The sequence below is a fragment of the Carettochelys insculpta genome, chromosome 20, assembly GCF_033958435.1.
Source record: "Carettochelys insculpta isolate YL-2023 chromosome 20, ASM3395843v1, whole genome shotgun sequence".
Lineage (NCBI taxonomy): Eukaryota > Metazoa > Chordata > Testudines > Carettochelyidae > Carettochelys > Carettochelys insculpta.
In genome coordinates this window covers 1,498,692-1,521,412 of record NC_134156.1, presented here as the reverse complement: position 1 = coordinate 1,521,412, position 22,721 = coordinate 1,498,692, and the positions used below count along the sequence as shown (strand labels likewise).

At 48.9% G+C, this 22,721-nt stretch overlaps 1 protein-coding gene across 1 annotated transcript in view; it reads left to right on the top strand.

The window, feature by feature from the left end:
* Positions 1-22,721, top strand: part of SHISA6 (shisa family member 6) — a 201,838-nt gene that overhangs the window by 31,363 nt on the left and 147,754 nt on the right. Inside the window, exon 3 of the mRNA XM_075015000.1 lies at positions 12,491-12,586. Coding sequence (XP_074871101.1) covers positions 12,491-12,586 — 96 coding nt within the window. The remainder of the gene's footprint in view (positions 1-12,490; positions 12,587-22,721) is intronic.

Genomic DNA, 22,721 nt, shown 5'->3' with positions numbered 1-22,721 from the left:
CAAGGAATGTTTCTTCTGTAATCCAAATTTCCCTGTTTTCTAGTTGTAGACACGTCTGCTTTGGTCTCCTCCTCTCTGCTGCAGAAACCAGCCCTTGCCTTCCTTTCTTCTAATACCCGTTAAGTATATGCAGGGTGATCAGCCTCCTCTCTGCCCTTAATCACTTCCTCCCAACCTCTATAATTAGATTCCAGCAGGTATTGCATCTAATTTTTGAGGGACTCCCAGAGAACAAAGGCAGAGGCACAAGGAACAAATTAATTAAAAGGGGAATATTAGAACCACCACGAATTAGATCATCAGCAAATCTCAGAGCGAACAAAGTCAGTCTCCTAGTTATTGTGCTGTTCAGCTCCTGGTGGAAGATAGTGCCTAGAGCTTCCCTAGACACAGCATCAAGGGAAAGCAGGGTCAGTTTGCAGCACCACCGGCTGAAAGACGGGGGCACGTTTTCAAAGCCCGGCCAGGGAACTGGCTGTGCGTGTTCAGCTGTTCTGCTGAACCCCCTCCACGTTCCAGGCAGATCTGACCTCTGCTGAAAGCACTGGATGGGTGCAGAGCTGCACAGTTGTGCCTGCCAACGGCCCTTCCAGCAGCAGAGAACTCTGCAAGCAGGCACTGGAATTACCTCATGAAACCAGATCAAATACCCTGGAGACACTTTTTAAAATCATTTAAACAAGTAAACAGACAGCACCTGTGCAATTTGCAGATACTTCCACCATCTTAAGCTCAACGATGGGTCCTGAGGTTATACAGCAAAACAAACACACTAGAAGCTGCAGCGTACACAGTGCATGCGGGTATGCGAAAATATCGCAGCTTCCTGGTACAGCTGTGGGAATAGCAGCGCAGGGAGTAGGTTGAGAGTAGGTGAATACTGTCTCTTCAGGACTCCAAGTCAGTTGGAAGGAAATAGAAAGGTAGGAAAATAGGAGCTTCAGGGCAGATTGAGACTGTTTATGGTGTTAATGCACTTACAGCATTGTTTTCAAACCAGCTTTATGTGTCCTGCCTCCATACGTGACACCAGGGAGAAGACCCCGACAGTACCTATGAATCTCCTGCATACATGCAGTTGGGATTCACTAGCAGTGCAGCCGGTACCACACAATGTGTCCAGCCCTTGTGCTGCTGAATGTTCCAGCTCTACCTGTGACTCTAGTGGAACTTTATGGATGGCAGCACCACAGCAGGTGTGCAAGAGGCCTGTGGTGGAGAGGTTAATAAAGAGTCACCGTTGTTTCCCTGGGGGAGTGGTGGAGAAGCCCTGGGTGGCAGACATAGAGTTCAGCTGCTGCTCTGTGTCAGAGAGCAGGGCAGGACAGCTCAGCCAGAAGGACCCAGGAACCTCCAGCAGAGGGTGGGACAGTTATTAGACATTCTCAATAGTTGCTTCTGAGTTGGTGTGGGAAGTTTGCATTGTGGACAACCTGCCTGCTTGGTCGTATTCCAAGAGCGGAGCCAACCTGAGAGCCTGGCAGGGATGGGAAGGAAGGTGATGAAGGAAAGAGTTGGAAACAGCCCTAAGGACTCAGTGGCTGATCAGTGCAGGAACATGAGTTGTGTTTGCTCTGAGGGCTGGGTCCCACTCCTGCACTCCTTTAGACACAGGCTGCCGATTTCTGTTCTGTTCTGTTAGTCCAAGGGCTTGAGTGCTGCTTGCTCCAGAGATCAGCAGGCGTGGTTAGGCATTTGGAAGGACTGGGATGCTGCCGTTTCTCATGCTCCGGAGTTCAGCAGCTACAGCCTACGTAATGTGAGCACCCCACAGAGCAAGGGTCAGGGGATAGATTGCACCCTCAACAAGCTGGCAGATGATGCTAACCTGGGGGCCAAGGCTAATATACTGTAGGGTAGGGACAGGGTGTGGAGTGTCCGAGACAAATGAGAGGATTGGGACAAAAGAAATCTGATGAGAATGCTGCACTTAGGACGGGAGAGTCCCAGGCACTGCTAGAGACCTGGGACCAACTGGCTAAGCGGCAGTTCGACAGAAAGGGACCTGGGGATTACAATGGATGAGATGCTGGCCATGAATCAGCAGTGCACCCTTGTTGCCAAGAAAGCTAATGGAATTTTGGGCTGCATTAGTAGGAGCATTGCCAGCAGATTGAGGGAAGTGATTGTTCCCCTTTATACAGCACCAGTGAAGGCACATCTGGAGTATTGCATTCAACTTCACCCCCCGCAGTCCCCCACTATAGAAAGGGGGTGGATGAACTGGAAAGGAAGAGTCCAAGGGCACTCCCCCTCCCCACCTCCCATTACTGTAACACAACATAAAAGTCCCAGGGCTAAGGAGAAAGACACTAAGTTTGTAAGCGAGGTCATCAGGTGTAGGGTTCCAAATGAGGAGGCAGCGTGGGACACAGAGCAGCACTGCCGTTCTGAATGCTCAGGGCTCTTTGACAGGCAGAGCTTCTAACATTCCCCCAGTGTAAACATCTCCCTGCTCACCAAGGGTTGTTGGTTAAAGTGCATCAGGGACATGCCCAGAGCTTGCTTTCACTCAGTTTGCTTTTGCAAGATGTCAAGACGTGACAGTAAACATCCAAAGTGCACGTCCAGTCCATGAGATGTCCAGCCTGAATTCCATCCTATAAAGGGTGGCTAATTTCAAGATCAGCCAACCCACTGACCCTCGGGAGGTGTCCCAGCCATGCAGGACTTAGTAACTGCTGTGTTCAGCTTCTCTTGCAAAGGAGTTTCTCTAGTGCAGAGGCTCCTAAGGATGGATGGAGACCTTGCTGGTAACAGGGTGCGTGGCTTTTCCTCGCCCCTAGCAGCTACATCTGTTTGCACTTATTGAATGCTTTCTATAGCTACATTGCCACGAAAGCAATTGTAGCAGTTGCCAAAGGGGATATTATGGGATTGTTCTCAGGAGGACAGATGCCCCATCCTGTGACAAACAGGATAGGAAATGATTGCATGGTTGTGAATAGGAGGGGAGAAATCCAGTGGATGCTCTGTGTGGTAACGTGCTCCTTGCTGTAAAAACATTGAGAGCTCCAGCACACTCCTACATCCAGTCACTGGCTGGCATTACAATGTCGGTAGGGGTTTGTGTAGAACCTTAATAACATTAACGAAGGGTCCTGTGGCACCTTAGAGACTAACAGAAAAGTTTTGAGCATGAGCTTTCCAAGACCAGCATCTGATGAAGTGAGTCTGTGATCACAAAAGCTCGTGCTCAAAACTTTTCTGTTAGTCTATAAGGTGCCACACGACCCTTCATTGCTGTTACAGATCCAGACTAACACAGCTACCCCTCCAATACTTAATAACATTGGGTCAGTGACAGCAGTAGAGGACACCTTTCTTCACCAGGTGGCTACCGAGGCATGTGCTTAACTGTGAGCTAACGCTTACATCCCACTGACCTCTACCTTTCCTAGCAAGGTAGCATGGAGCAAAACTTGGTGGAAATGGAGATCATTGACCAGAAGAGCAGAACAAGAGGAGGAGGGCATGCAAGAGTGGTGAATGGAGATGCAGGATAATCGTGATTTGTGTGTGGGAACTGTACCTTAAAGTCTGGAACAAGCTGTGTATGAGAGCTCAGGAAACTTACCATGGCCATCAGTTTCGGCTGGAGTTACCAAACTGAACCCATGAAAGCCGTGAGCTTTAAATAAGGAGCTTTAAATAAGAGACTTTAAATAAGAGACTTGTTCACTGGGTTACCTCATGTTATGGTTGCTTTATTTTGCTGTTGTTGTTCTGGTCCAGTTAACGTCACTGCAGTTAACTAAACGTTTCTTTGGCTCATTGGACTTCCAGAGACCTAAGAGAGAGCTCTGTAGGCCAACTTATCCCAAACAAATGGGGTTGGCCTGGAATTTTTGAATGAAAGTTGGGGCCCTGTGAGGTTCTTCTTGATTCTGTCAGTGACTCCTTGCTGGATTTCACATACAGTGCTAGATCGAAGAACCATCTAAAGCCCATTGATAGGATAGCTTGTTTTGTCCCACTGTTAATCACCTACATCAGTTGTGCAAAGAGGAATGGTGGTACAGATGGAGCAGTGACCAATGGACCCAGAGATGAGCATGCAGAGGATTGCCTTGTTCTACCAACATGAATGAGCACAGGCCCGACATAAAAGGGAGCACTGCTGGCCAGTGTTTCCCTAGTGAAGGTGTGTGTCTTGGAGAGGGTCAGGTCCCCCAGGAAGCTGGGAGATAAGGAGGTAATAGATTCACTTAAGCTGGCTCCTGGAAATGCCTGAGGAAGCACCTGTCTCGAAAAGAGGCCAGTTCCTCTGAGAGCCAGTAATTTTTTGGCACTAATACCTGAGGACAAATGTTATGCAATTTACGAAAATGGAATAATCAGTGAGAGGCCTTGCCTCCTGTTGGCATTAAACCAGACGTTCTGTCCTCCCGGTAGTGCAGGGTGTGTTCAGCACTGGCTTGGAAATCCTGGCCAGGAGACTGGAAATGTATTTCATACAATACTAGAACTGGAAGGAACTCCTAGAAGTCATCGAATCCAGACCCCTGCCCTCAAGGCAGGACTAGGCACCATCGGGTTCGTCCCTGACCGGTGTGTGTCTAACCTGCTCTTGAACATTTCCAATGATGGAGATTCCACAGCTCCCTAGAGTCCCTTTGTGACCAGTCCACCTACAGTAGATGCTACAAGGCAGATGCATGGCCAGCGATAACCTCTTAGTACCCCTGTCTCCAAAGAGTGATGAACTTTAACCGCTCGATCAAACTGCTCTCGCAGAAAGCAGCCAAGTAGCACTTTAAAGACTAGCAAAGTAGTTTATTAGGTGAGGAGCTTTCATGGGACAGACCCACTTCTTCAGACCAGAGCCAGACCAGAACAGACTCAGTATTTAAGACACAGAGAACCAAAAACAGTAATCAGCGTTGACAAATCAGAAAAAGATAATCAAGGTGAGCAAATCAGAAAAAGATCATCAAGATTATCTTTTTCTGATTTGTCCTCCTTGCTGACTGTTTTTGGTTCTCTGTGCCTTAAATACTGAGTCTGTTCTGGTCTGGCTATGGTCTGAGGAAGTGGGTCTGTCCCACGAAAGCTCACCTAATAAACTATTTTGCTAGTCTTTAAAGTGCTACTTGACTGCTTTTTGTTTTGATAGTACATAGACTAGCACGGCTCCCTCTCTGTTACTGTTCTCACAGAGATTGCCCATGAGAGCCAGCTCATTCTGTCTCCTCCCCCCAGTCACCAGTAGATGGCAGCAGAGACCCTCTCCCCCATGGGGTCCTGACACTGCGCTGGGCTTCCCCCTGCTTACCAACAGGGCTGGCGCAGCCGGCTGCCTTCCCGCTAGAGCAGAGGTAGCAACCTGCAGCCCTGCGTGCCTAGGGGTGGTCGACATCAGCCACAGGTATGGCGTGCAGCCCAACACTGCTCTGGAGCTTCAGGCCACAGGGTTTACAGAAGACAGATGTGGGGTGTGCGTGGGGACAGACAGACGGATGTGTACAGGGATAGGTTGATGGCTTGGGGGTGGGGGGTCAGTGGATAGGTTCAATGGATGATTGGTGTAAGTGGGGATAGCTAGATGGATGGCTGCTGGGGGACTGAAAGTTGAGGAGATGGGGGTGTATGAGGGTGCACAGATGGATAACAGGGGTGTGTGGAGGTAGATGGGTGATGGATGCACATGGGATGGATAGAACAGACGGATGGAGTGTCATTGGAGTATGCACAAGTTGCTTGGACAGGTGTAGGGCTTGTATTTCATTGCTAAAATCAGTCATTGGGGCCTCAGCAGTGGTGTGTGGCAGTCTGAAGTTCACCCTGGTTGTAGTACCAGAGAGGTCGCCGTGTTAGTTTGTATCTTCGAGAACAACAGGAAGTCTTGTGGCACTTATAGACTAACAGATATTTTGGAGCATAAGCTTTCATGGGCAAAGACCCACTTCGTCAGAAGCATGAGTGGGGGGGTCCAGAGGAGTATTTAAAGAGTGGGATCCCAGTAAAAGGAGGGCCAGAGCTGACAAGGGTCTATTCAGCCAGGGTGGAAATGGCCCATTATCAGTAGTATGTATCAAAAGGGGAAAAAACAAGTCTGATCAGACAGGCCCACTGTCAGGTGAGGCCCATGGCTGTAGGCGACCCTTATCATTTCTGGTATAAATCTAATACTAACTAGATACTTTTACATAGATTCCTAATCTGATTACGAATCTCTCCCCATGTTGAATGAGAGGAACAATTTCCTAGTGGACATGGTAGCAAGATCCCAACCATGAAGTCTTGTCTAGGTTCGATGTTACATTCCATGCCTTCTCTAGCTTGCAGCAAATCTCGCTGGCAGCAGGAAGGTTCGCAAGTGCTGCCCTGGCTCATGGAGTCCGTTGCAGCGAATCTGGCTTGGGCTGAGTGTGCTGTCTGTGGCCAGGGCTTTGGCACTGGTTCTAGCTTGGACCTTTGGGAACCTTTTGTCACAAAACTCAGTGCCAAGGCAGAGCCCTGTTCCCATGCCGTGTGCTTTTATCACAAACCTGGCCATACTGGGCTTTTTTCCATAAAGCCCAAGTGATGTGAGCAGCGACAGCAGCTGAAATGCTAGTGTGCACGCTAAATGTTCTGAAACCAGCAGGCTAACGCACCCTGCCCCAAAGAGAGCATCACAGATTGAACCCTCCTGGCCAAGCCCCCTCAGGTTCCCCATCCCAAACCAGGGAACTTGCTGGGCCAGGGGAGGCCAATGCCAGCCCCTGTGCTGCTGGGCTCTGCTTCAGCGGCAGCAAAGGGGCTGGAAATGACCATGCAGGGACAGGGGAGTGCTTGGGGCAGAGGCAGGGTGATGGCCTCTGTCAGGGGGCTAGGAGCACAGGCCAGAGGGAGCACACTGACCCCCGTGGTAGCTGGGCTGCACTCTCAAACTGAGCTATCATCTGTGGGGCTGCACTCATGGCCCCCAGATGCCAGGCTCCACAGCTGCCCTGCCTCTTCCCTCAAGTGTCCCTGTCCGCACTTCTCCCACCACCCCTGCTCTTCCTCCCCCCGAGCTTGTGGCAGTGGAGTGGCTGAGTGGGGGGCTGGCTTTGACCCCAGAGTGCTCCATTCCAGGAGCACCCATGGGATGCTGGATCACACATGGTGCCCAGCTGTAATAGTTGAGCTGGAGTCGCAAACAGCAGCAGCTCACCTGATTTCCAGGTCAGTCTCTTAACAAGGGGGCCCTTGTCCAGACGTTTGGCTGGGGCGACAGTGCTGGGTACAGCCATTCAGTGCCTCAGAAATCCAGGCCCCTAGGCCTCTGCTTCTGCTGGGCCCCACAGCCCCACTCCCACCCGGCCAGCTCCTGGCACATCTCCTATTGGCAGCCCAAGGAAGAGACCCCACATTCTGACTTCTGTTTCCAGAGAATCATGGAGGCCTTGAACCATCGAGGCCGTTGTGGGAGACAGCCCTGCCCCCCAGCCCACCGCCGGAGAGCCAGGGCAGGAGCATCGCCCAGTGGGGAGCTGTGCTGGCAGCTCCTCGTGTCCCATCTCCCAGCCACAGGTGAGCTGAGGCTGGAGACGATGTTCTGGCAGGAGGTGGGGGCTGGAGGCAGGGAGGTGTAGGGAGACACTCCAGGGTTGAAGAAGGATGCAGCCAGCTGGAAGCAGGAGGGAAGCTCAAGGGGGTGGCAAAGATGGAAGAGGTCTTTGAGGAGGGTGTGAATTTGTGCAGATGCCGCCATTGGTATTCACAGGCTATGTGCATTAGGGCAGAGGCTCAGTATTCCAGAAGCTGCCTTGCAGCCTTTGCAGTTAATTCACAATCTGTGCACTGGGAAGTGAGAGCTGCCAATAGGAACCCCCGTGACAGGGGCAGGGATATGAGAGGTTGCCAAGCTGCTCTCTGCATGGCTTGCCCCAAATTCTTCCACCTCTTTGTTGCTGCGTTTCCATGCATGGGGGCCACACGACAATCTTGGAACAGTTGCCATTAAACCTGGTGAAACAGCCCCCCTTGGATGGAAGTGTGCCTCTCTGATGGGAAACCTTAGCCATGTGCAGGTGCCGCCTGTGTGATGCCTCTGGGGCACCTTGTTGTCATTGTCTTCCCTGGTAACCTACCCCACTGCCCCCAGCTGGGGCTAAAATACCAAGAGGTATGGCCTGACTGGAGACAAGGAGCCCTGTCACTTGCTGGCCAGCTACCGTGGATGCTTTCCACAGCAGAGGTGATTCTTGGGGGGGGCTGCAGTAAGTGTTTTGCCAGGGTGCTCCCTGCTTTTTCCAAAGCCCCGTGCTGGCCCAGGGAATAACTTCATTTTGCTCTGCAAGCTGCGCTTCTCCTGCCCTCAGAGATCATTACAGTTGAATGACAGGATAAATAGGTGCCATGGCGCCATTCCAAGGCAGTGCATGGCATTTTTCTGTGCCTCTAACACACACATGAAAATTTGCTGGGCTGTTGACATATTTCGTCTCCGGTCGCTGAAGTGTTTAAGATTGCCCAGAAATGAGATGCCTCAGGGATGGGGCACCTCTTTATTCCCCACCCCTCCCCACAGCCAGCGTCGTGCCTTTCTAAGGCAAATGTGAGAAGGATGTTTTTGCTGAGCAATTTGGAGCCTGGCTTCTCATCCCTACTGTTATAATGTTTTTAGGGACTCCTATAGACAGTGGGTTGTAATTCCAACTTGCATCAGCCAAATGCCTCTCATCTATACATGAAGGGCCTTATCCCCCTTTCCTGAGTAAAGTAATCCTCAGTTAGTACTACATTTCTGAGAGGTAGACGACAGCATTTTAGTTCAGCTCTAATAATTCTGTTGTCCCAGAGCTGAAGTTGTAATTGCTGTTCATAACCAAACATTCCATATGCAATTTACTTAGGACGTAGTTGCAAAGCAGCGTTCTGGTTCTGAGCTGTGTGCCCTAAAGAATCTCTCTTTGTTGTGTGATAAGCAAAACCACTCATCCACTCCGCATTTCTTGGCTCCTGCATCTTACAGGAGGGGAGTTGTTCTCCTCTGTGCTTGCAGGATTGCAGTACCATAAGGGTTAACTGCACCTCTTTTGTGTGTGTGTGTGTGTGTGAGAGAGAGTGGGGGGGGAGAGTGAGCAAGAGTCAAACCTGGGGATCGGAAGCAGCATTGTTAGATTTCACATGAAATGACAGATTTACTCCTTAAAGACTCAGTTCGACTGGCGGTGCGCTGTGAACAAAGTGCTCTACTGCCTGCAAGGAGAGCAAGAAGTGTGGGTGGTTGCTTTGAGCTGGAAGAAGAATGTGCCACGATTTTTAGTAAGACTGAAACCCCCCTCTGCTGGACATGGACCCCTGACTGCCATACCAGTGAGGTAGCCTGTTTTCAGGAGGGGGAACTAAGGCACAGAGCAGCAGCCCCGGGCCTTGCCCCAGGTCACCCAGGTGCAGAGTTGGGAATAGAGACTGTGTCTTCAGGAGTCTTACTGAAGTGCCTTACCCCCCGGAACACCCTGCCTGACGCCCTGCCCCCTTGAAGGTACACCCACCACCTGGGGCTCAGGAGGACAACAAAGGAGGTGGTTTTCTGTTAGGGCTGCCAGGTTTCCCGTTTTTGACTGGAGCGCCTCCCACCACCCCACTGGCCCCTGCTGCCCCTTAGGGTTGCCAGACATCCTGTGATCTGCAGGAAAATCCCTGCAGGAAAGTTCCCTGACAATTCTCGAGTCCTGCATTTACACAGAAATGTCCCACTGGACAATTTTGTATAAATAGGGGATGTGGGACTTGACAGGGAAATTCCCTGACCCGTGCTGGGTCCCTGCAGCTGAGGCCGCCTGGCCAACATCAGTTTTCCAAAAATCTGGCAACTCTCCTCTCTTCCCTACCGCTAGCACCTGCTGCCTCCCCCAGAACTCCTTCGTTCCCTGGAGTCCCCATAAGTCCCTGGTCCCTGATGCCTCCCCCAGAACACTCTGGCCCCCTAGACTCCACATCAGTCCCTGGGTGCTGCTATTCCCTCCCCTTCATTGCCCTGAGTTCCCTTCTGTGGCCTCACACCCAGGCTTGCCCTGCTCCTTGCCATTTGACTACAGCACCACCGGACAAGGTCAGCCCTGCTAGAGCCCATCCCCAGAGTCCCATGGCTCAAGAAGGGAGGGATGGAGGAGCCGTAGCCCCCACCCCCACCCCGAGCCCCAGGACAGTGCCAGGAGGGGAGCTGCTTTGCCCCCCTCCATATCTCTGCCCAGGAGCTGCTGTGAGGGCAGAGGGGTTAAACCCCAGGGCCGCACTTGAGAAACGTTGCCTGAGACACACAGCACACAGCCAAAGGTATGAAAAGTGAAAGAAAAGACACAGACACCAGCAGAAGCTGAGGAAGAAGTGGGAGAGGAGGCATTTTGGTTGCTGAAGCAAAAGATGGGGAATGTTTTGGCTTTGAACTGGGAGGAACCGTAGAAATCACACAGATACAGGGTAAAGGGCAAGAAGTCACAGGGTCAGCATGAGCTTAAAAAAAACACCCAAACCCCAACCCTGTATATCCAATCAAGGCTATTTAACACAATTTAAAAACCCAGCTCACTCACTCATGCTCCACTCCACTGGAGCGGTGCAAACCGACATACCATGAACATACCTTGTGATTCCCGACTCCTGGCTCAGAAACCAAAGGAGACTCTCAGAACTGCATTTGGGTTGAAGAATCTCATCGCTGTGACCAAAAGAGAGCCTCAGTCCTAGGGGTGAACAGCAAGAAGTCCTGTGGCACCTTATAGACAGATATTTTGGAGCATAAGCTTTCGTGGGCGCTTATGCTCCAAAATATCTGTTAGTCTATAAGGTGCCACAGGACTTCTTGTTGTTCACAAAAACACAGACTAACACAGCCACCTCTCTGAGTCCTAGGGATGATGATTCCAGCCAGTGCTTCTCACATTCCCAGCCCTTCGGAGGCCAGCTGATGAGAGGTACCATGCTAGGGAACGTGCTGGATGACCCAGAAAGCTGGGACAAATCCAGTACCTGCTTGTGGGATTCAGCCGGAGCATTTCTGCCCTCTTGCAAGGCTCCTCACATCAGTGGAAGGGCTGCCTTTTATTTCCAGTCATTGGCTGATTTCTGCAGCACTGAGACACAAATGTTTTCTTCAGTACTGGCCCTTTTACATTCGGAAAAACACATGTCTCTAAACAACGTACACTAGAGTCTCATGATTCATGAGCTTAATGTTCGCGAGTTCAATTATATGCGAGTGGCTGAGCAGCCACTTCTCCAGGGCCCCGGGAAAGGGGTGTCGGCAGCCACTGCTTCCCCCGGGCCTTGGTCACCCCCGTATTCATGAAAAATCAACGTTCACAAGGGTTCTAAACACAGAAGCCTGGCGCAGGTTGAGACCCTGCTGTAGTTCTTCTAGGGAAGAAGCTCTGTGTGAGTTGGTAACGAAATGTGAAACATGCCCAGATTGTGGCAGGTTTGAGTCTTATCCAAACCACCACTTTCTCGGCACTCCTCATCGGCACTTCCTGTAGCTTGCAGGCCTGCAGAGAAGGGATGGAGTGGGACTGGCATTCTGGTTCATTGCGAACCATTCCAATCAAGTGGTGATTATCAAAATGTCTGTGTGAATAATAGCTACAATGATTGTCCTGCTAGCTCCCATCTAGGCACTTTTGAAAGTGAGGTATCATATATCAGTAATCTGACACTGGGAGGCCATGAGAAATGATAAGCAGTGAGCTGGAATAAAGGAATACATAAAATAAACACATATCCCATAATGTGCCTGTAAAGAGAAAAACTACCGGTATTTGAACTGTCCTGAGACAGGCTGCTCTTCGGGAAACACGATTTCTCTTCAAATGAAGTTGTTCTGTTACCATGGGAAGCTCTAAATTTAACTCTGATGCTGTACCAAAGAGGGGGTGGCAAGGGTCAGAGAACAAACTAGCAAACAATCTTTTAATCTTCCAAGCTGGCTGTGCCATTTCGTACTCATTCACTGCTTGGTCTCTGACTCCAGCAGCTTCTCCAAGGTGATGGAGAGAACACAGCCATCAGTTATATGTTACAACACATATGGATATTTCGCTTCTATCCCTATTTACGCAGGAAAATATTTGCCTGACTTAGGCCCTGGAAGACTGTCCGTCATGGTGTAGCTTGATGAAAATGCAGACAAAAAAGAAAAGTGCTGTGCCCCACTGAACCCTACCTCTCAAGCTGGTGCCCTTGGCTACTGCTGCCTGCCCCCGGCCCTCTGGACTCCCCATCAGTCCACAGGGCCCTGCTGTTCCTCTCCCCATCATTACCCTGAGCTACCACTCCTATCAGTAGTTCCTAAGCATTTGTGAACCTGGCAGCTGAAGGCACCGTTTTCTTCCTCCGCAGATCACATTCAGTTTGTGCTGTGTTTAGATATTCCTGCCCTCTGAATTGATGTCTCTCACCTCCTCCCGCGCCTTTTGTTGTCTCACTGCTGGGTGGGGGCTTGGCTCACATTGAGTGGGGCTGAGGCAGATGCATAGGCTATGTTGAGTAATGCCTTGCTTGTTGCCTTTTGCCTTGACAGGTCACTATGGGAAGGACATTTATCGAAGTGGAGGGCCAGATCTCCATAATTTCATCTCCTCTGGATTTGTCACGTTAGGAAGAGGACACACGAAGGGTACAGTGGAAACAATTTTTTGCTAAATAAAAAGATTGTTTTAAATAAAAAGCTGCAACTCAGAAACTGGGTTCTAAGTGCTAGGAGGTAACAGTCCTGGACTGGAGTCAGTAGATTTATTCTAGCACATCTTGTTGCAGGTTAGATATTGTGCCACAGCAGAGTCTTACGAGAGAGGCAGAATTAGGGACTACAGACACCACTCTGAGTTTGCAGTCCAACAACTTGTGTTGCTTTGTGTTTTCTGGGGGCATGGATGCAAGCGGCTGCTGTTGCTTTTCTCAAGGGAACAGGAAGGTCTGTAATGCCACCAAATGAGTAGGCAGTGCCATTTCAAGCGGGGGAGGGGAGGGTTTTTGCTTATCCGACTGATTTCCAGGTTGTGCCCTTTTGTTTTATTTATTGGGGATTTCTTTGTTTGGTAATACAGATATTTTATAAAATGATTTCTTACAGGTCCACGTATACGTTCTGTGTGTTCACATAATCTGTGCTATACTGTACAAACCTGAACACCCATAAATATACCTCGTGTGTGCTGTGTATGTTCTGTGTCTATGGACTGTATATACAAGATGTGTTGAAAGCTAGTTGTAGCTATATTAGATAAGCAAACATATAATCCTGTGCAGGCATTCTGGTGATAACAAAGCTGCAGGTGCTGGTGTTGAGTAACTTGTCACCAGAACCCCAAAATCAATTTTTCTTTTCTCACATTGGTGCCTATGTGTGGCGGGGGAGGGGTGGGGGGTGTTCTACAGTGGATGGCTTCTCTGTTTACATCCCGTAGTTTAACAAAGTCACATTAGTGCCAGGATGGTGGAGCACCGCACGGAGAGCCTGAGGCTGTGCCACCTCAGTACTACTATGATTTTGTTCCTTGCTGACTTATGAGGCCGTTGCATATTTATATAGACACAATGTATGTGGAGATGCTAATCCAGAGCCAATGTACTCTATGTGGAGCTGTGTCCGTGAGCCCGCTGGGTTGAACACACATCCGTGCTGTTTCCGTGGATGACCACCGTTGATTTTCTGAAAGAGTTTTATTTTTCATACATTTGCTGCACTTTTTAAAGTTCTCCATGTGAGTCGTCCACCGCGGTGTCAGTCCTGTAGAACTTTCTGAGAAGAACCAAATATCTGTATATTGTCCGTGTATGTCTGTGTGTATTTAAATAAAGTTTCTTGAGGCTGAGGAAGCACCCCTGGGGCGTGTAATGAACTTCCATCCTGGGTGGAGCACTGGCCGGCAGGAAGCCGACGGACACACCACTGACCTGCCGGGAGGCTGGGGGCTGAAAGGGACCAAAGAAGGGACACGTGAGGCCTTTCCCAGAAATGGAAGCTCAATGTTATGTCATGTCCTGGTAGGGCCTGAGCTCACACTGAGCGTGATGGGACATGTGTTTAGGCTGAGATGATGTGTGTGTGGGATGTGAACTCAGGCTGGGGTGCACAGCACAGAATGGCATGTCTGGAACACGTGGGACTAACTACTGGGATCCCTGGAGGGGCCTGGCAGCTTTCTCCTCCCTCCCAGACATTTTAGGTGATCTTTAATCGACTGATTGTACAATATTGTTCCATTACTGCTATGTGTAAAATAAAATCTATCTGACTTTTTTAAATGAAGTGGCTCAGGGGGATCTATTCTTCCTCAGGTGTGCAAGTGAGTGATTAAACACAGCTGCTCTTGGCTTTCCACACTGAATGTTCTCCATCAATAGGCAGGTGGGAGAATAGGTCATCTAAATGTAAACTATGCCAATAGTCCCGGAGATGGGAAAGTACTTCTCAAAGTGGCTTTTGCTGCTTCAAGAAAATTGCCTCCCTCAGTTGTGTATGGAGTCAATTATCTCAGCATTCTCTATCCATTTGCCTTGGCCTTTGGGATTCATTTGAAACAGTTTACAAGTTTATATCACATTTAAATGGTATTTCACTGCGTTTCGCTTTTCAGAGAAAACGTTCACGTTTGCACACCACTGAGGTGTCTGAAAACTGCATGCACTGATTGCACATGCAAACTGCCCTAGTTGCTTGCTTACATCAGTAAGTGGACACAAAAGTGTCTGTGTGATATCTATTTGCAGCCATAATTGTGTGTTTGTGTTCTGAATACAGGGTTTGGTTTTGTTCTGTTTTGTTTTGTTTTTTAGGGGGGGAGACGCAACAAGTAAATCTGACTTAGGAACATTTGCTGTGTTTTGTGTGCTCAAGTCACTTAGGAGCTTTTGAAAATCCTTCCAGGCATGTCTGCTTTGCTGCACTCTTGTTTGAAAATTTCCCATCAATGCTTAAAGTCAGAATACCTGTAGGCAGAAGAGCCTGGGTCTGGCAGCATGCTGTAACTGAGAGCTTTGCTTCCAAAATGGGAAGTGTCTGATACAATTTTACTGTGTTGAAAAACAGCTTCATGCTGAGACTTCATCATGGCTGATTTCCAGTGGGTGAGCTGATTGCACTACCAAACCCATCTGACAAAACAGGTCTTTGCCCACAAAAGCTTATGCTCCAAAATATCTGTGAGTCTATAAGGAGTGACAGGACTTCTTGTTGTTTTTGAAGATACAGACTAACTCAGCTACCCCTCTGATACCTCACCCCTGTTAATCTTGACCTATTTATTTTGAGATCAAGAAAGCAGCTTCTGCCTCTGGTTTGAACAGAACCTCTGAAAGCGCGGCTTCATATTCCTTTGCGCTTGGGGACATGTTTTCTCTGTTTTCTCAGCTGTCTCCTGGGCTATGGCAACACTCCAAGTTCTGAATAATACTTTAGAATCAGGCTATTTGGGGAAGGAGATGGCAATGGGAGACATGGCAAAATATCCTGGATACCACATCAGTGAACGCGAGTGTCTGACATTCACAAGTTCCTGGGAGATTGTGATTTATGAGTCTTGTATGATGCTCTGCTGGGTGATGCATCATGGCCTGACATTAAAGTCTACAAAATCACTACACTGTGTACTCTCCCAGCCAGAGAAAGGCCCCCACTCTCAGGCAAGTGCACAGGATCAGGGCCACATCTGGACTTTTCAAACCCTACAGCTCCTTGCTGATGAGGTATAGTGTCTTCTTTGGTCTCCCTCCTCAGTCACTCAGCTACCCAGTGAGATGGAGAAAGGATCACTGAAAGCCAGAGCTGGTCACATCTCAGCGGGTGCATTGTGCGGATGTGTGTTTGCATCCCTTTTCTGTCGCATTTGGAGCTAGGTGCCTTTGAATGTACTAGACAGTAGCCACTTGAGGACATCCCAATTCCCGGGGCAGAGTCTGTTCGCCCTGCTCTGCTGAGGTATGGCAGGTTGTTCTTTTCCAGTGTGCCTTGGAACCCTGGGTGGAGAAAGCCTGGACTGGGGACCGTGGAGAGCGGGAACTCCCTGAAATGTAACCCCATAAATCTGACATTATGATTCCAACATTCACCGAGTCTCAGTGATGCCAAGGCTGATTTTCTCAGTTTGCAGGTAAAAAAACGTGTTGTTTCCAATGCCCAGCCCCACAGACTCTGCCTGGGCTTGGAGTCAGACCGGGCTTTTCTGCTGTCGCTGGTCATTGCCTGCAATGAAGATTCTGCATCCCCAATTATACCCTCAGTTTACACCAGAGCAATGCTGTGGTCCCCTTTGTCACCTCCGTTCTGTGCCTGGAGAGAGTGGGTGTGGGCAGGTGTCTCTGGTGACATTGTCTGGCAGCAGTGGGGCTTCACTTCTGTTACTACTGATGAGATGTAAAGAGCCCAGCTTGCCTCTCAGATGCCAGCATGGAGCTAAGCCTTTTAAACTGAGCGCAATAGGTCTGGGCACCATGGGAGTGGTTGCGGGGTCCTACGATGTCCTATTACAGAGTTTCTTTTTGAGGTAGAGGTGTACTTTTACTGGAGTTTACTTTGATCCTGTCGTTTCAAGCCAGCCCCTCCGCTGGACGCAGTGCCTGGTGCAAAATCAGAAGGTTGAGCACGGAGGTGGATTTCACAAACCTGGCGACTCAGCTCCCCTCCCACAGAAATTCTGCCCCATGCAAGTTCCAGTACATCTGCAGACATTGCTCACACTTCTTGCAGAGCCTGCAAGTCTGAGCCCTTTCAGCAAAACCTCCGTGGAACATTTTGCTCTGGTTTGTGGGCGAGGGACGGGGGCTGTAGATAACTAATGTCACAAGCCTTCTTTTGCAGCTCTTCACTGGCTGCATCTACGCAAGCCTTTCTCCTGCACATCTTCCCCCTTCACACTGGCACCAGTGCCTGCTCCCCACCTTCAGCAATAGGTGGTAGTGCTGGGGCATAACCCCGAGAGCCTACGCAGCAGCAGGCTGGATGACGTGACTGTAAAACTCCCGGAAAACCTGCCGGCAACGGTCTACCACCGTTGCTCAGCCATGTGGAGCTCCACCACTGGCTGTGCAAAGGTGGAACATTACAAGAGAACTGGGGCAGACAAGGCCAATATGGCACTTGAGCACCTCCTGTGCTTCACTTCCCAATATGATATACTCGCGCCGTGTTCTGCCATTACCTGCCCGTACCCAGGGGTCCTGTCTGGTGGGTCTCTAGTTCAGATCCCTCTTCTGGTACAGACTGGTAGCCACTGTCCCTGTCTCACCCTGGAGCCCAGCTGGTTGCCCCTTACCGCAGATGCTCCCTGTTGTACTGGCTGGCGGCCTCTGTAGTAGATTCCTCCTGCAGTGCTGTTCAGTAGCCTCTGTTTCAATTCTCGTTGTGGTTCGGCATAGTGGCCCCATGCTGTGGATTTTCCCTGTGGTTTTGGATGGTTGTCCACTGGCCTGGGGGTCATCTTGTCTCCTACCCAAGGCTACTGCTTTATTTCTTTTAGCTGGTAATTTTGGAACGAGCTGCTGGCCAACTCCATGCGGTGTATCTGCAGTCAAAATAAACCCTTCCCAGCAACGGCGCGGCATTTTGCTCAGGTGGATGTCTGTGCTTCTCCCCACCCCCATCCCGCCTCAGCTCCTCATGGAAACAAAGTCGAACTTACCACTTCTGAGACGGAGGTTGCCAAGCCTCCTGTTACATCATTTCATCAGTCATCTGTGCTTGCAGTGTGCTTCCGGCAACGAGGGAACCAGCTCCTGCGCTGACCAAGGAGGACTTGGGAAGGGTCGGGTTTCTATGCAGACAGCCAGAATGCACGATGTACAGGGGATGTGAAAATGGCAGCTTAGGTATGTCAAGTCCCAGTGCTCGTTAAACACTTGTTATACAGATCAAATCAATGGCAGGATGTCAAACAGCAGCCAACTGCATCCCGATGAATCATTTTATTTCCACCCTGGATAATAACTAATCACTTTGATGGCATTTGGCCATTCGTGCGCAGAAGATCACTTGCATGCTGATTCCAGATTAATTTGAGCTTTGTGTTGCTGACGCTAAATGTATTGACTTGGAAATGGCCCCATTAAGGTGTCGAAACCCATTCCCAGTATCATAGAAAAATTTCATTTGTGCAATAGGGTATTTCCTCCTGCTCCCTGCATTATTGAATCACCTTCAGCTGGGACAAACTGTCGGCTAGGTCTGGGCGTTGTCTCTGGGTCAGCCCTGCGAATGGCCTGTTGGGAGCAGGGCTAGAGGGGAAGGTCTATCTTGGGGGCAAACCCAGGTGGGTCAGGAGCTGGCACTGACACCACAAGACAGCCTGAAGCATTGGTTCACCCTCCTGCCTTTGGGGAGCAAAATAATCTGAGCTCTGCTGCCCTGATTTTTGCTCTTTGGCCAACCTGGAGGGTACTCCTCAACTGGACAGAAAATTTGGCCCTAGCCCATACCCAGCTAGATTTGAAAAGACCCAGCCTTCAAAGCTGGTGCTTCCCATCTCAGCAAGTGACAGTCACAGGAGCAAAGGACAAAGGCGCCCATTCTGGGAGGGCTGGGGAGGCAGCAGCTGTGTGTATGGGGGTGCTGCTTGCTCTCCTTCTTGTGCCCGACTGTCAGGGAGTGAGGGAAAAATACATAGAGTGAGTGAATCACTCCTCTGCCCCCACCCTTCACCAGCCAGGAGCAAGAGGCATGCACACAAGCCATGTACTTTCCCCTCACTCCCTGCGGTCAGGAGAATGGGAAGAAGAACATGCAGTGTCCTGGTGCGCAGGGATGCTGACCCCCCAAAATGGCACCCTTGGCAAAGGGGTTTGTAAAACCTGAGGAGACCCTCCTTGACTTTACTGAATATACAGGAGGGAAATGAGCATTGCTGGTAACCAAGGGCAGTGGGCTGTGAGGTACATGGGGCAAAGCAGGGCCCAGCGAAACGTGTGCCCTCAGGCACTCCACCACAGAATCTGACGAGAGTCCACTCCCTGAGCAAGGGAAAAGGTCGTCCTCAGACTGCACTGGTAAGGGACGTGGTGTGTGAGGAGGCCTGCTCATGAGCAAAGGGTGCCCCCCAATACAGATAGGGCTGTGGGATCAGTAACAGGCACTGGGAACAACTGGAGCCTCAGCCAGGAAACAGTTCCCAACCTGCTCTTGTGTGCTGGAGCAGCCCCCGGTCCTCACCAGGAGTTTGACTCTCCAGAGATGAACTGAGTCACACCCTCTACGTTCTGTAGCTTATCGCAGACTAGTGCAGGTAAAGCCATCGCACCACTGCCCTAGGGATGATGGAGATGCTACCAAAGCAAATTTAGGCCTAATGCAGATTAGCACTTGTGTCTACATTAACCGTTGACATCGATTTTATGCATAATGTGCCTGAATCCAACGTGCATAATCTGAAGTGCTCTGTAAATGTGAGTGAATGTTGATGTTTGCTCAGTCCATGGCATAGACCAGGCCAAACCCTGCACAGACAGGAGCCCATGTTTAGAGGACAACTTCATTTGTCTTACTCAGGAAAGTGGTCACTAACCTGTACCTGCCTGACACTCCTCACTTGCCATTGCCCTGGAACTCACCTGTGCAACCACAGCCGGCTGGTGCTATTTCTGTGATCAGAGAATCACCTTGCTTTAGAATTTGTGTACACATGAGAATGAATCTGAATAGGGGGAAGCTGTGAATTACAGCCAATTTGCTACTCCTGTTTATCTCCATGCACAGATGTTCTTATTCCACGTTAAGCATGCTCTATTCTGAATTAGCTTAATAAAGCAGGTTAAGGTGGAATAGGGAGGCACCATTAGTACAGAATAAATATGTCCATACATGGAGTTAATCAGCAGTAGTTATTCCAGATTAAATCCCGTGTAGGCAAGCCCCGAATCACCTTTGTCCTGTAATCTCTATTTTCATCCAGAGTAATACTTGCTCAGGCTCCCAGCTGTGTTTTGGGGGGATAGTTTAGATAATTTAATTCGCTAGTATGGATTTATTTTCCTCTGCATTGTGTGTGTTATGCCAAAATAAATTACAGCACCTGAAAAGAAATGACTGCTTATTACTAAATGCCCTTCTTCTCAACTATTCAGTGCTGTTTTGGCACTTAACTTCAATGTGGAACTGCAGACTGCTGAAAGCCTCCCCATACGTTACCCAGGAGCTATTTTCTCTTTGGAAGAGGTGTATTTTTCTGTATTTATTAGCTGGACTTTGGATATGAAAATGGGCCTTTCATTTCTTGCATCAATGTAATTTCACATCAGAGGTTGCTTGCTTGCCTGCAAAGGCTTGCTAAGTACAATTGAACATTCTCACCTGGCACTGGCATCTAGTTTCTTTTCCAGGGCTCCTTCAAGTGTCAAGTCAATTTGTAAAGCCCTGAAAATGAATGTACTATTGAACCTTTGACACTCTGAGCCCAGCATGAAATAAAGTATCTGTGATTCTAATCATTATTACAACACCGAGAGACTGGACATAGTCTAAGAAGTCATCTGTGAGTGTTGGTATTTGAAGAGACTACAGTATCCTTTAACAGGCCTCAGCAAGTGGTGTGTGTGGAATTCACTGCCTATAATCCCTGTGAGCCAATACTGCTTTTTTCCATTCTTGTTTGTCATTGTCTGAAGGTCTCTTGGGTGAGAATGTTGTGGAGGGATCTCATCAGAGCACTTGGAGCCATGAGTCCTGGGTTCTTTCCGTAACTATGCTGCTCACTCATGGGACAGTGATTGGACCGCTCTGTGCCTCAGTTTATCCAGATGCAAAATTGGTACAATAAAGCAAAGACTACAGAGGAGCGAGCAGAAGTATGCAAACCGTCAGCAACAGGCTGCTCAATCAGCAAATTTAGCCCTTTCACCTGATTTTAAATTTACCACCAGCAGTCAGATTGTTGCTGGTTTTTTTCACTCTGTGCAACTCTTTGTGCAGTTGGCCTTTTACTGCCCGGGAGCACGTCATTGTTACTAGTTTTATCACTGTAATGCCTCTGGCCCAGTCAAGAATCAGGCCTCCATTGTGCTACATGGGGCACAAAGACATCAGGAGATAGGGCATGCCTCAAAGAGCTGATGATCTACCCATTCCTTCATGTCATCATTACGTAGGCATCAGTAGTAGAACATAGACTGCCTGGCGGAAAGTCAGTTCAGTCACATGCTCGGTTACTTAGCTTATGCTGTTGTACCAGCTGGCCTCCAGAGGTGCACTCCATATTTCCCTGACCGACAGTCTTGCTAGGCTTCACAATTCTCAGCTAGCCCTGGTTAAGCTTTAAGGGACACTGTGGTACTGAGCTGTGGCCTGCTAAGCCCCTTGGGATTGTTTCTGTTCCCTAGTAGGCTGCTTTCCTCTTCTAAACTACTTCCAAATCTTCCCCTCACTAATTTTGCTTAAGTTACTCTGCTACATTCTCCACCAACACCCACAGCAGGAAAACTTGTCTGCAGAGCACAGTCACTCTGCAAACGGGGCTGTTTGTAAATCGTAAAATAATTTTGTAGTGAATTTCAAAACCCTCCCCACAACCCTTGTAGCGCTGAAAAAAAACATGCCGAATCCAGGACTCACCCAGCCACCCCACAATGCATCATGCCATTTATGGACAGTCCCATTCAGGAAAGTGGAAAGATTTGACCAGGAATTGATGGCTGTTCAGATGATAAACCCAGCGCTGTCTCACAAATTGTTTCCAAGTTAGCACATGGGATGTGATGCTGAACACCTTCTCTGAGGGCCTCCTTTCCTGCTAAGGCCTAGATTCTGTGGCCAGGAATCACAGAATCATAGAATACTAAAAGTGGACAGAACCTTGAGAGGTCATCGAGTCCAGTCCCCTGTGTTCACAGCAGAACCAAGCACCATCTAGACTATATTTGACAGGTGTTAGTCTAACTTACGCTTAAATATTGCCAATGATGGAGATATCACAACCTCCCAAGGTAATTTATTCCAGTGCTTAACCACCTCTGATAGTTACAAAGGTTTCTTCCTAATGTTGAAACCACTCTAATAGTTAAAAAGGTTTCTTCCTAATGTCCAACCTAAACCTGTCTTGCTGCCGTTTAAGCCCATTGCTTCTTGTCCTATCCTCAGAGATTAAGGAGAACAGTTTTTCTCCCTCCTCCTTTTTAGCTTTCAAATATTTGAAAGCTGTTATCATGTCACTTCTCAGTCTTCTCTTTTCCAAACTAAGCAAACCCAGCGCTTTTAGTCTTCCCTCATAGCTCAGGCTTTTTAGACTTTTAATAATTTTTGTTGCTCTTCTCTGGACCTTCTCCAGTTTGTCCACACTTTTCCTGAAATGTGGCACCCACAGCTGGAGACAATACTCCATTTGAGGCCTAATCAGCACAAAGTACAGTGGAAGAATTACTTCTCATATCTTCCTTACAACACTCCTGCAAATGCATCACAGAATGGTGTTTGCTTTTTTTCCAGCAGTGTCACACAGTAAAGCCATATTTAGCTTGTGGTCCACTATGACCCCTAGATCTCTCTCTGTGGTACACCTTCCTAGATGGTTCTTTCCCATGTTGTATGTGCGAAACTGATTGTTCTTTCCTAAGTGCAGTACTTTGTATTTGTCCTTATTGAATTTCATCCTGTTTACCTCAGACCATTTGTCCAGTTTGTCCCACTCGTTTTTGAATTATAGCCCTATCTTCTAAAGCACTTGCAACCCTACCCAGCTTGGTATCATCTGCAAACTTTATAAGTGTGATTTCTATGCCATTATCTAAATCATTGAAGAAAATACGGAACAGAGCCGGTCCCAAAACAGTTG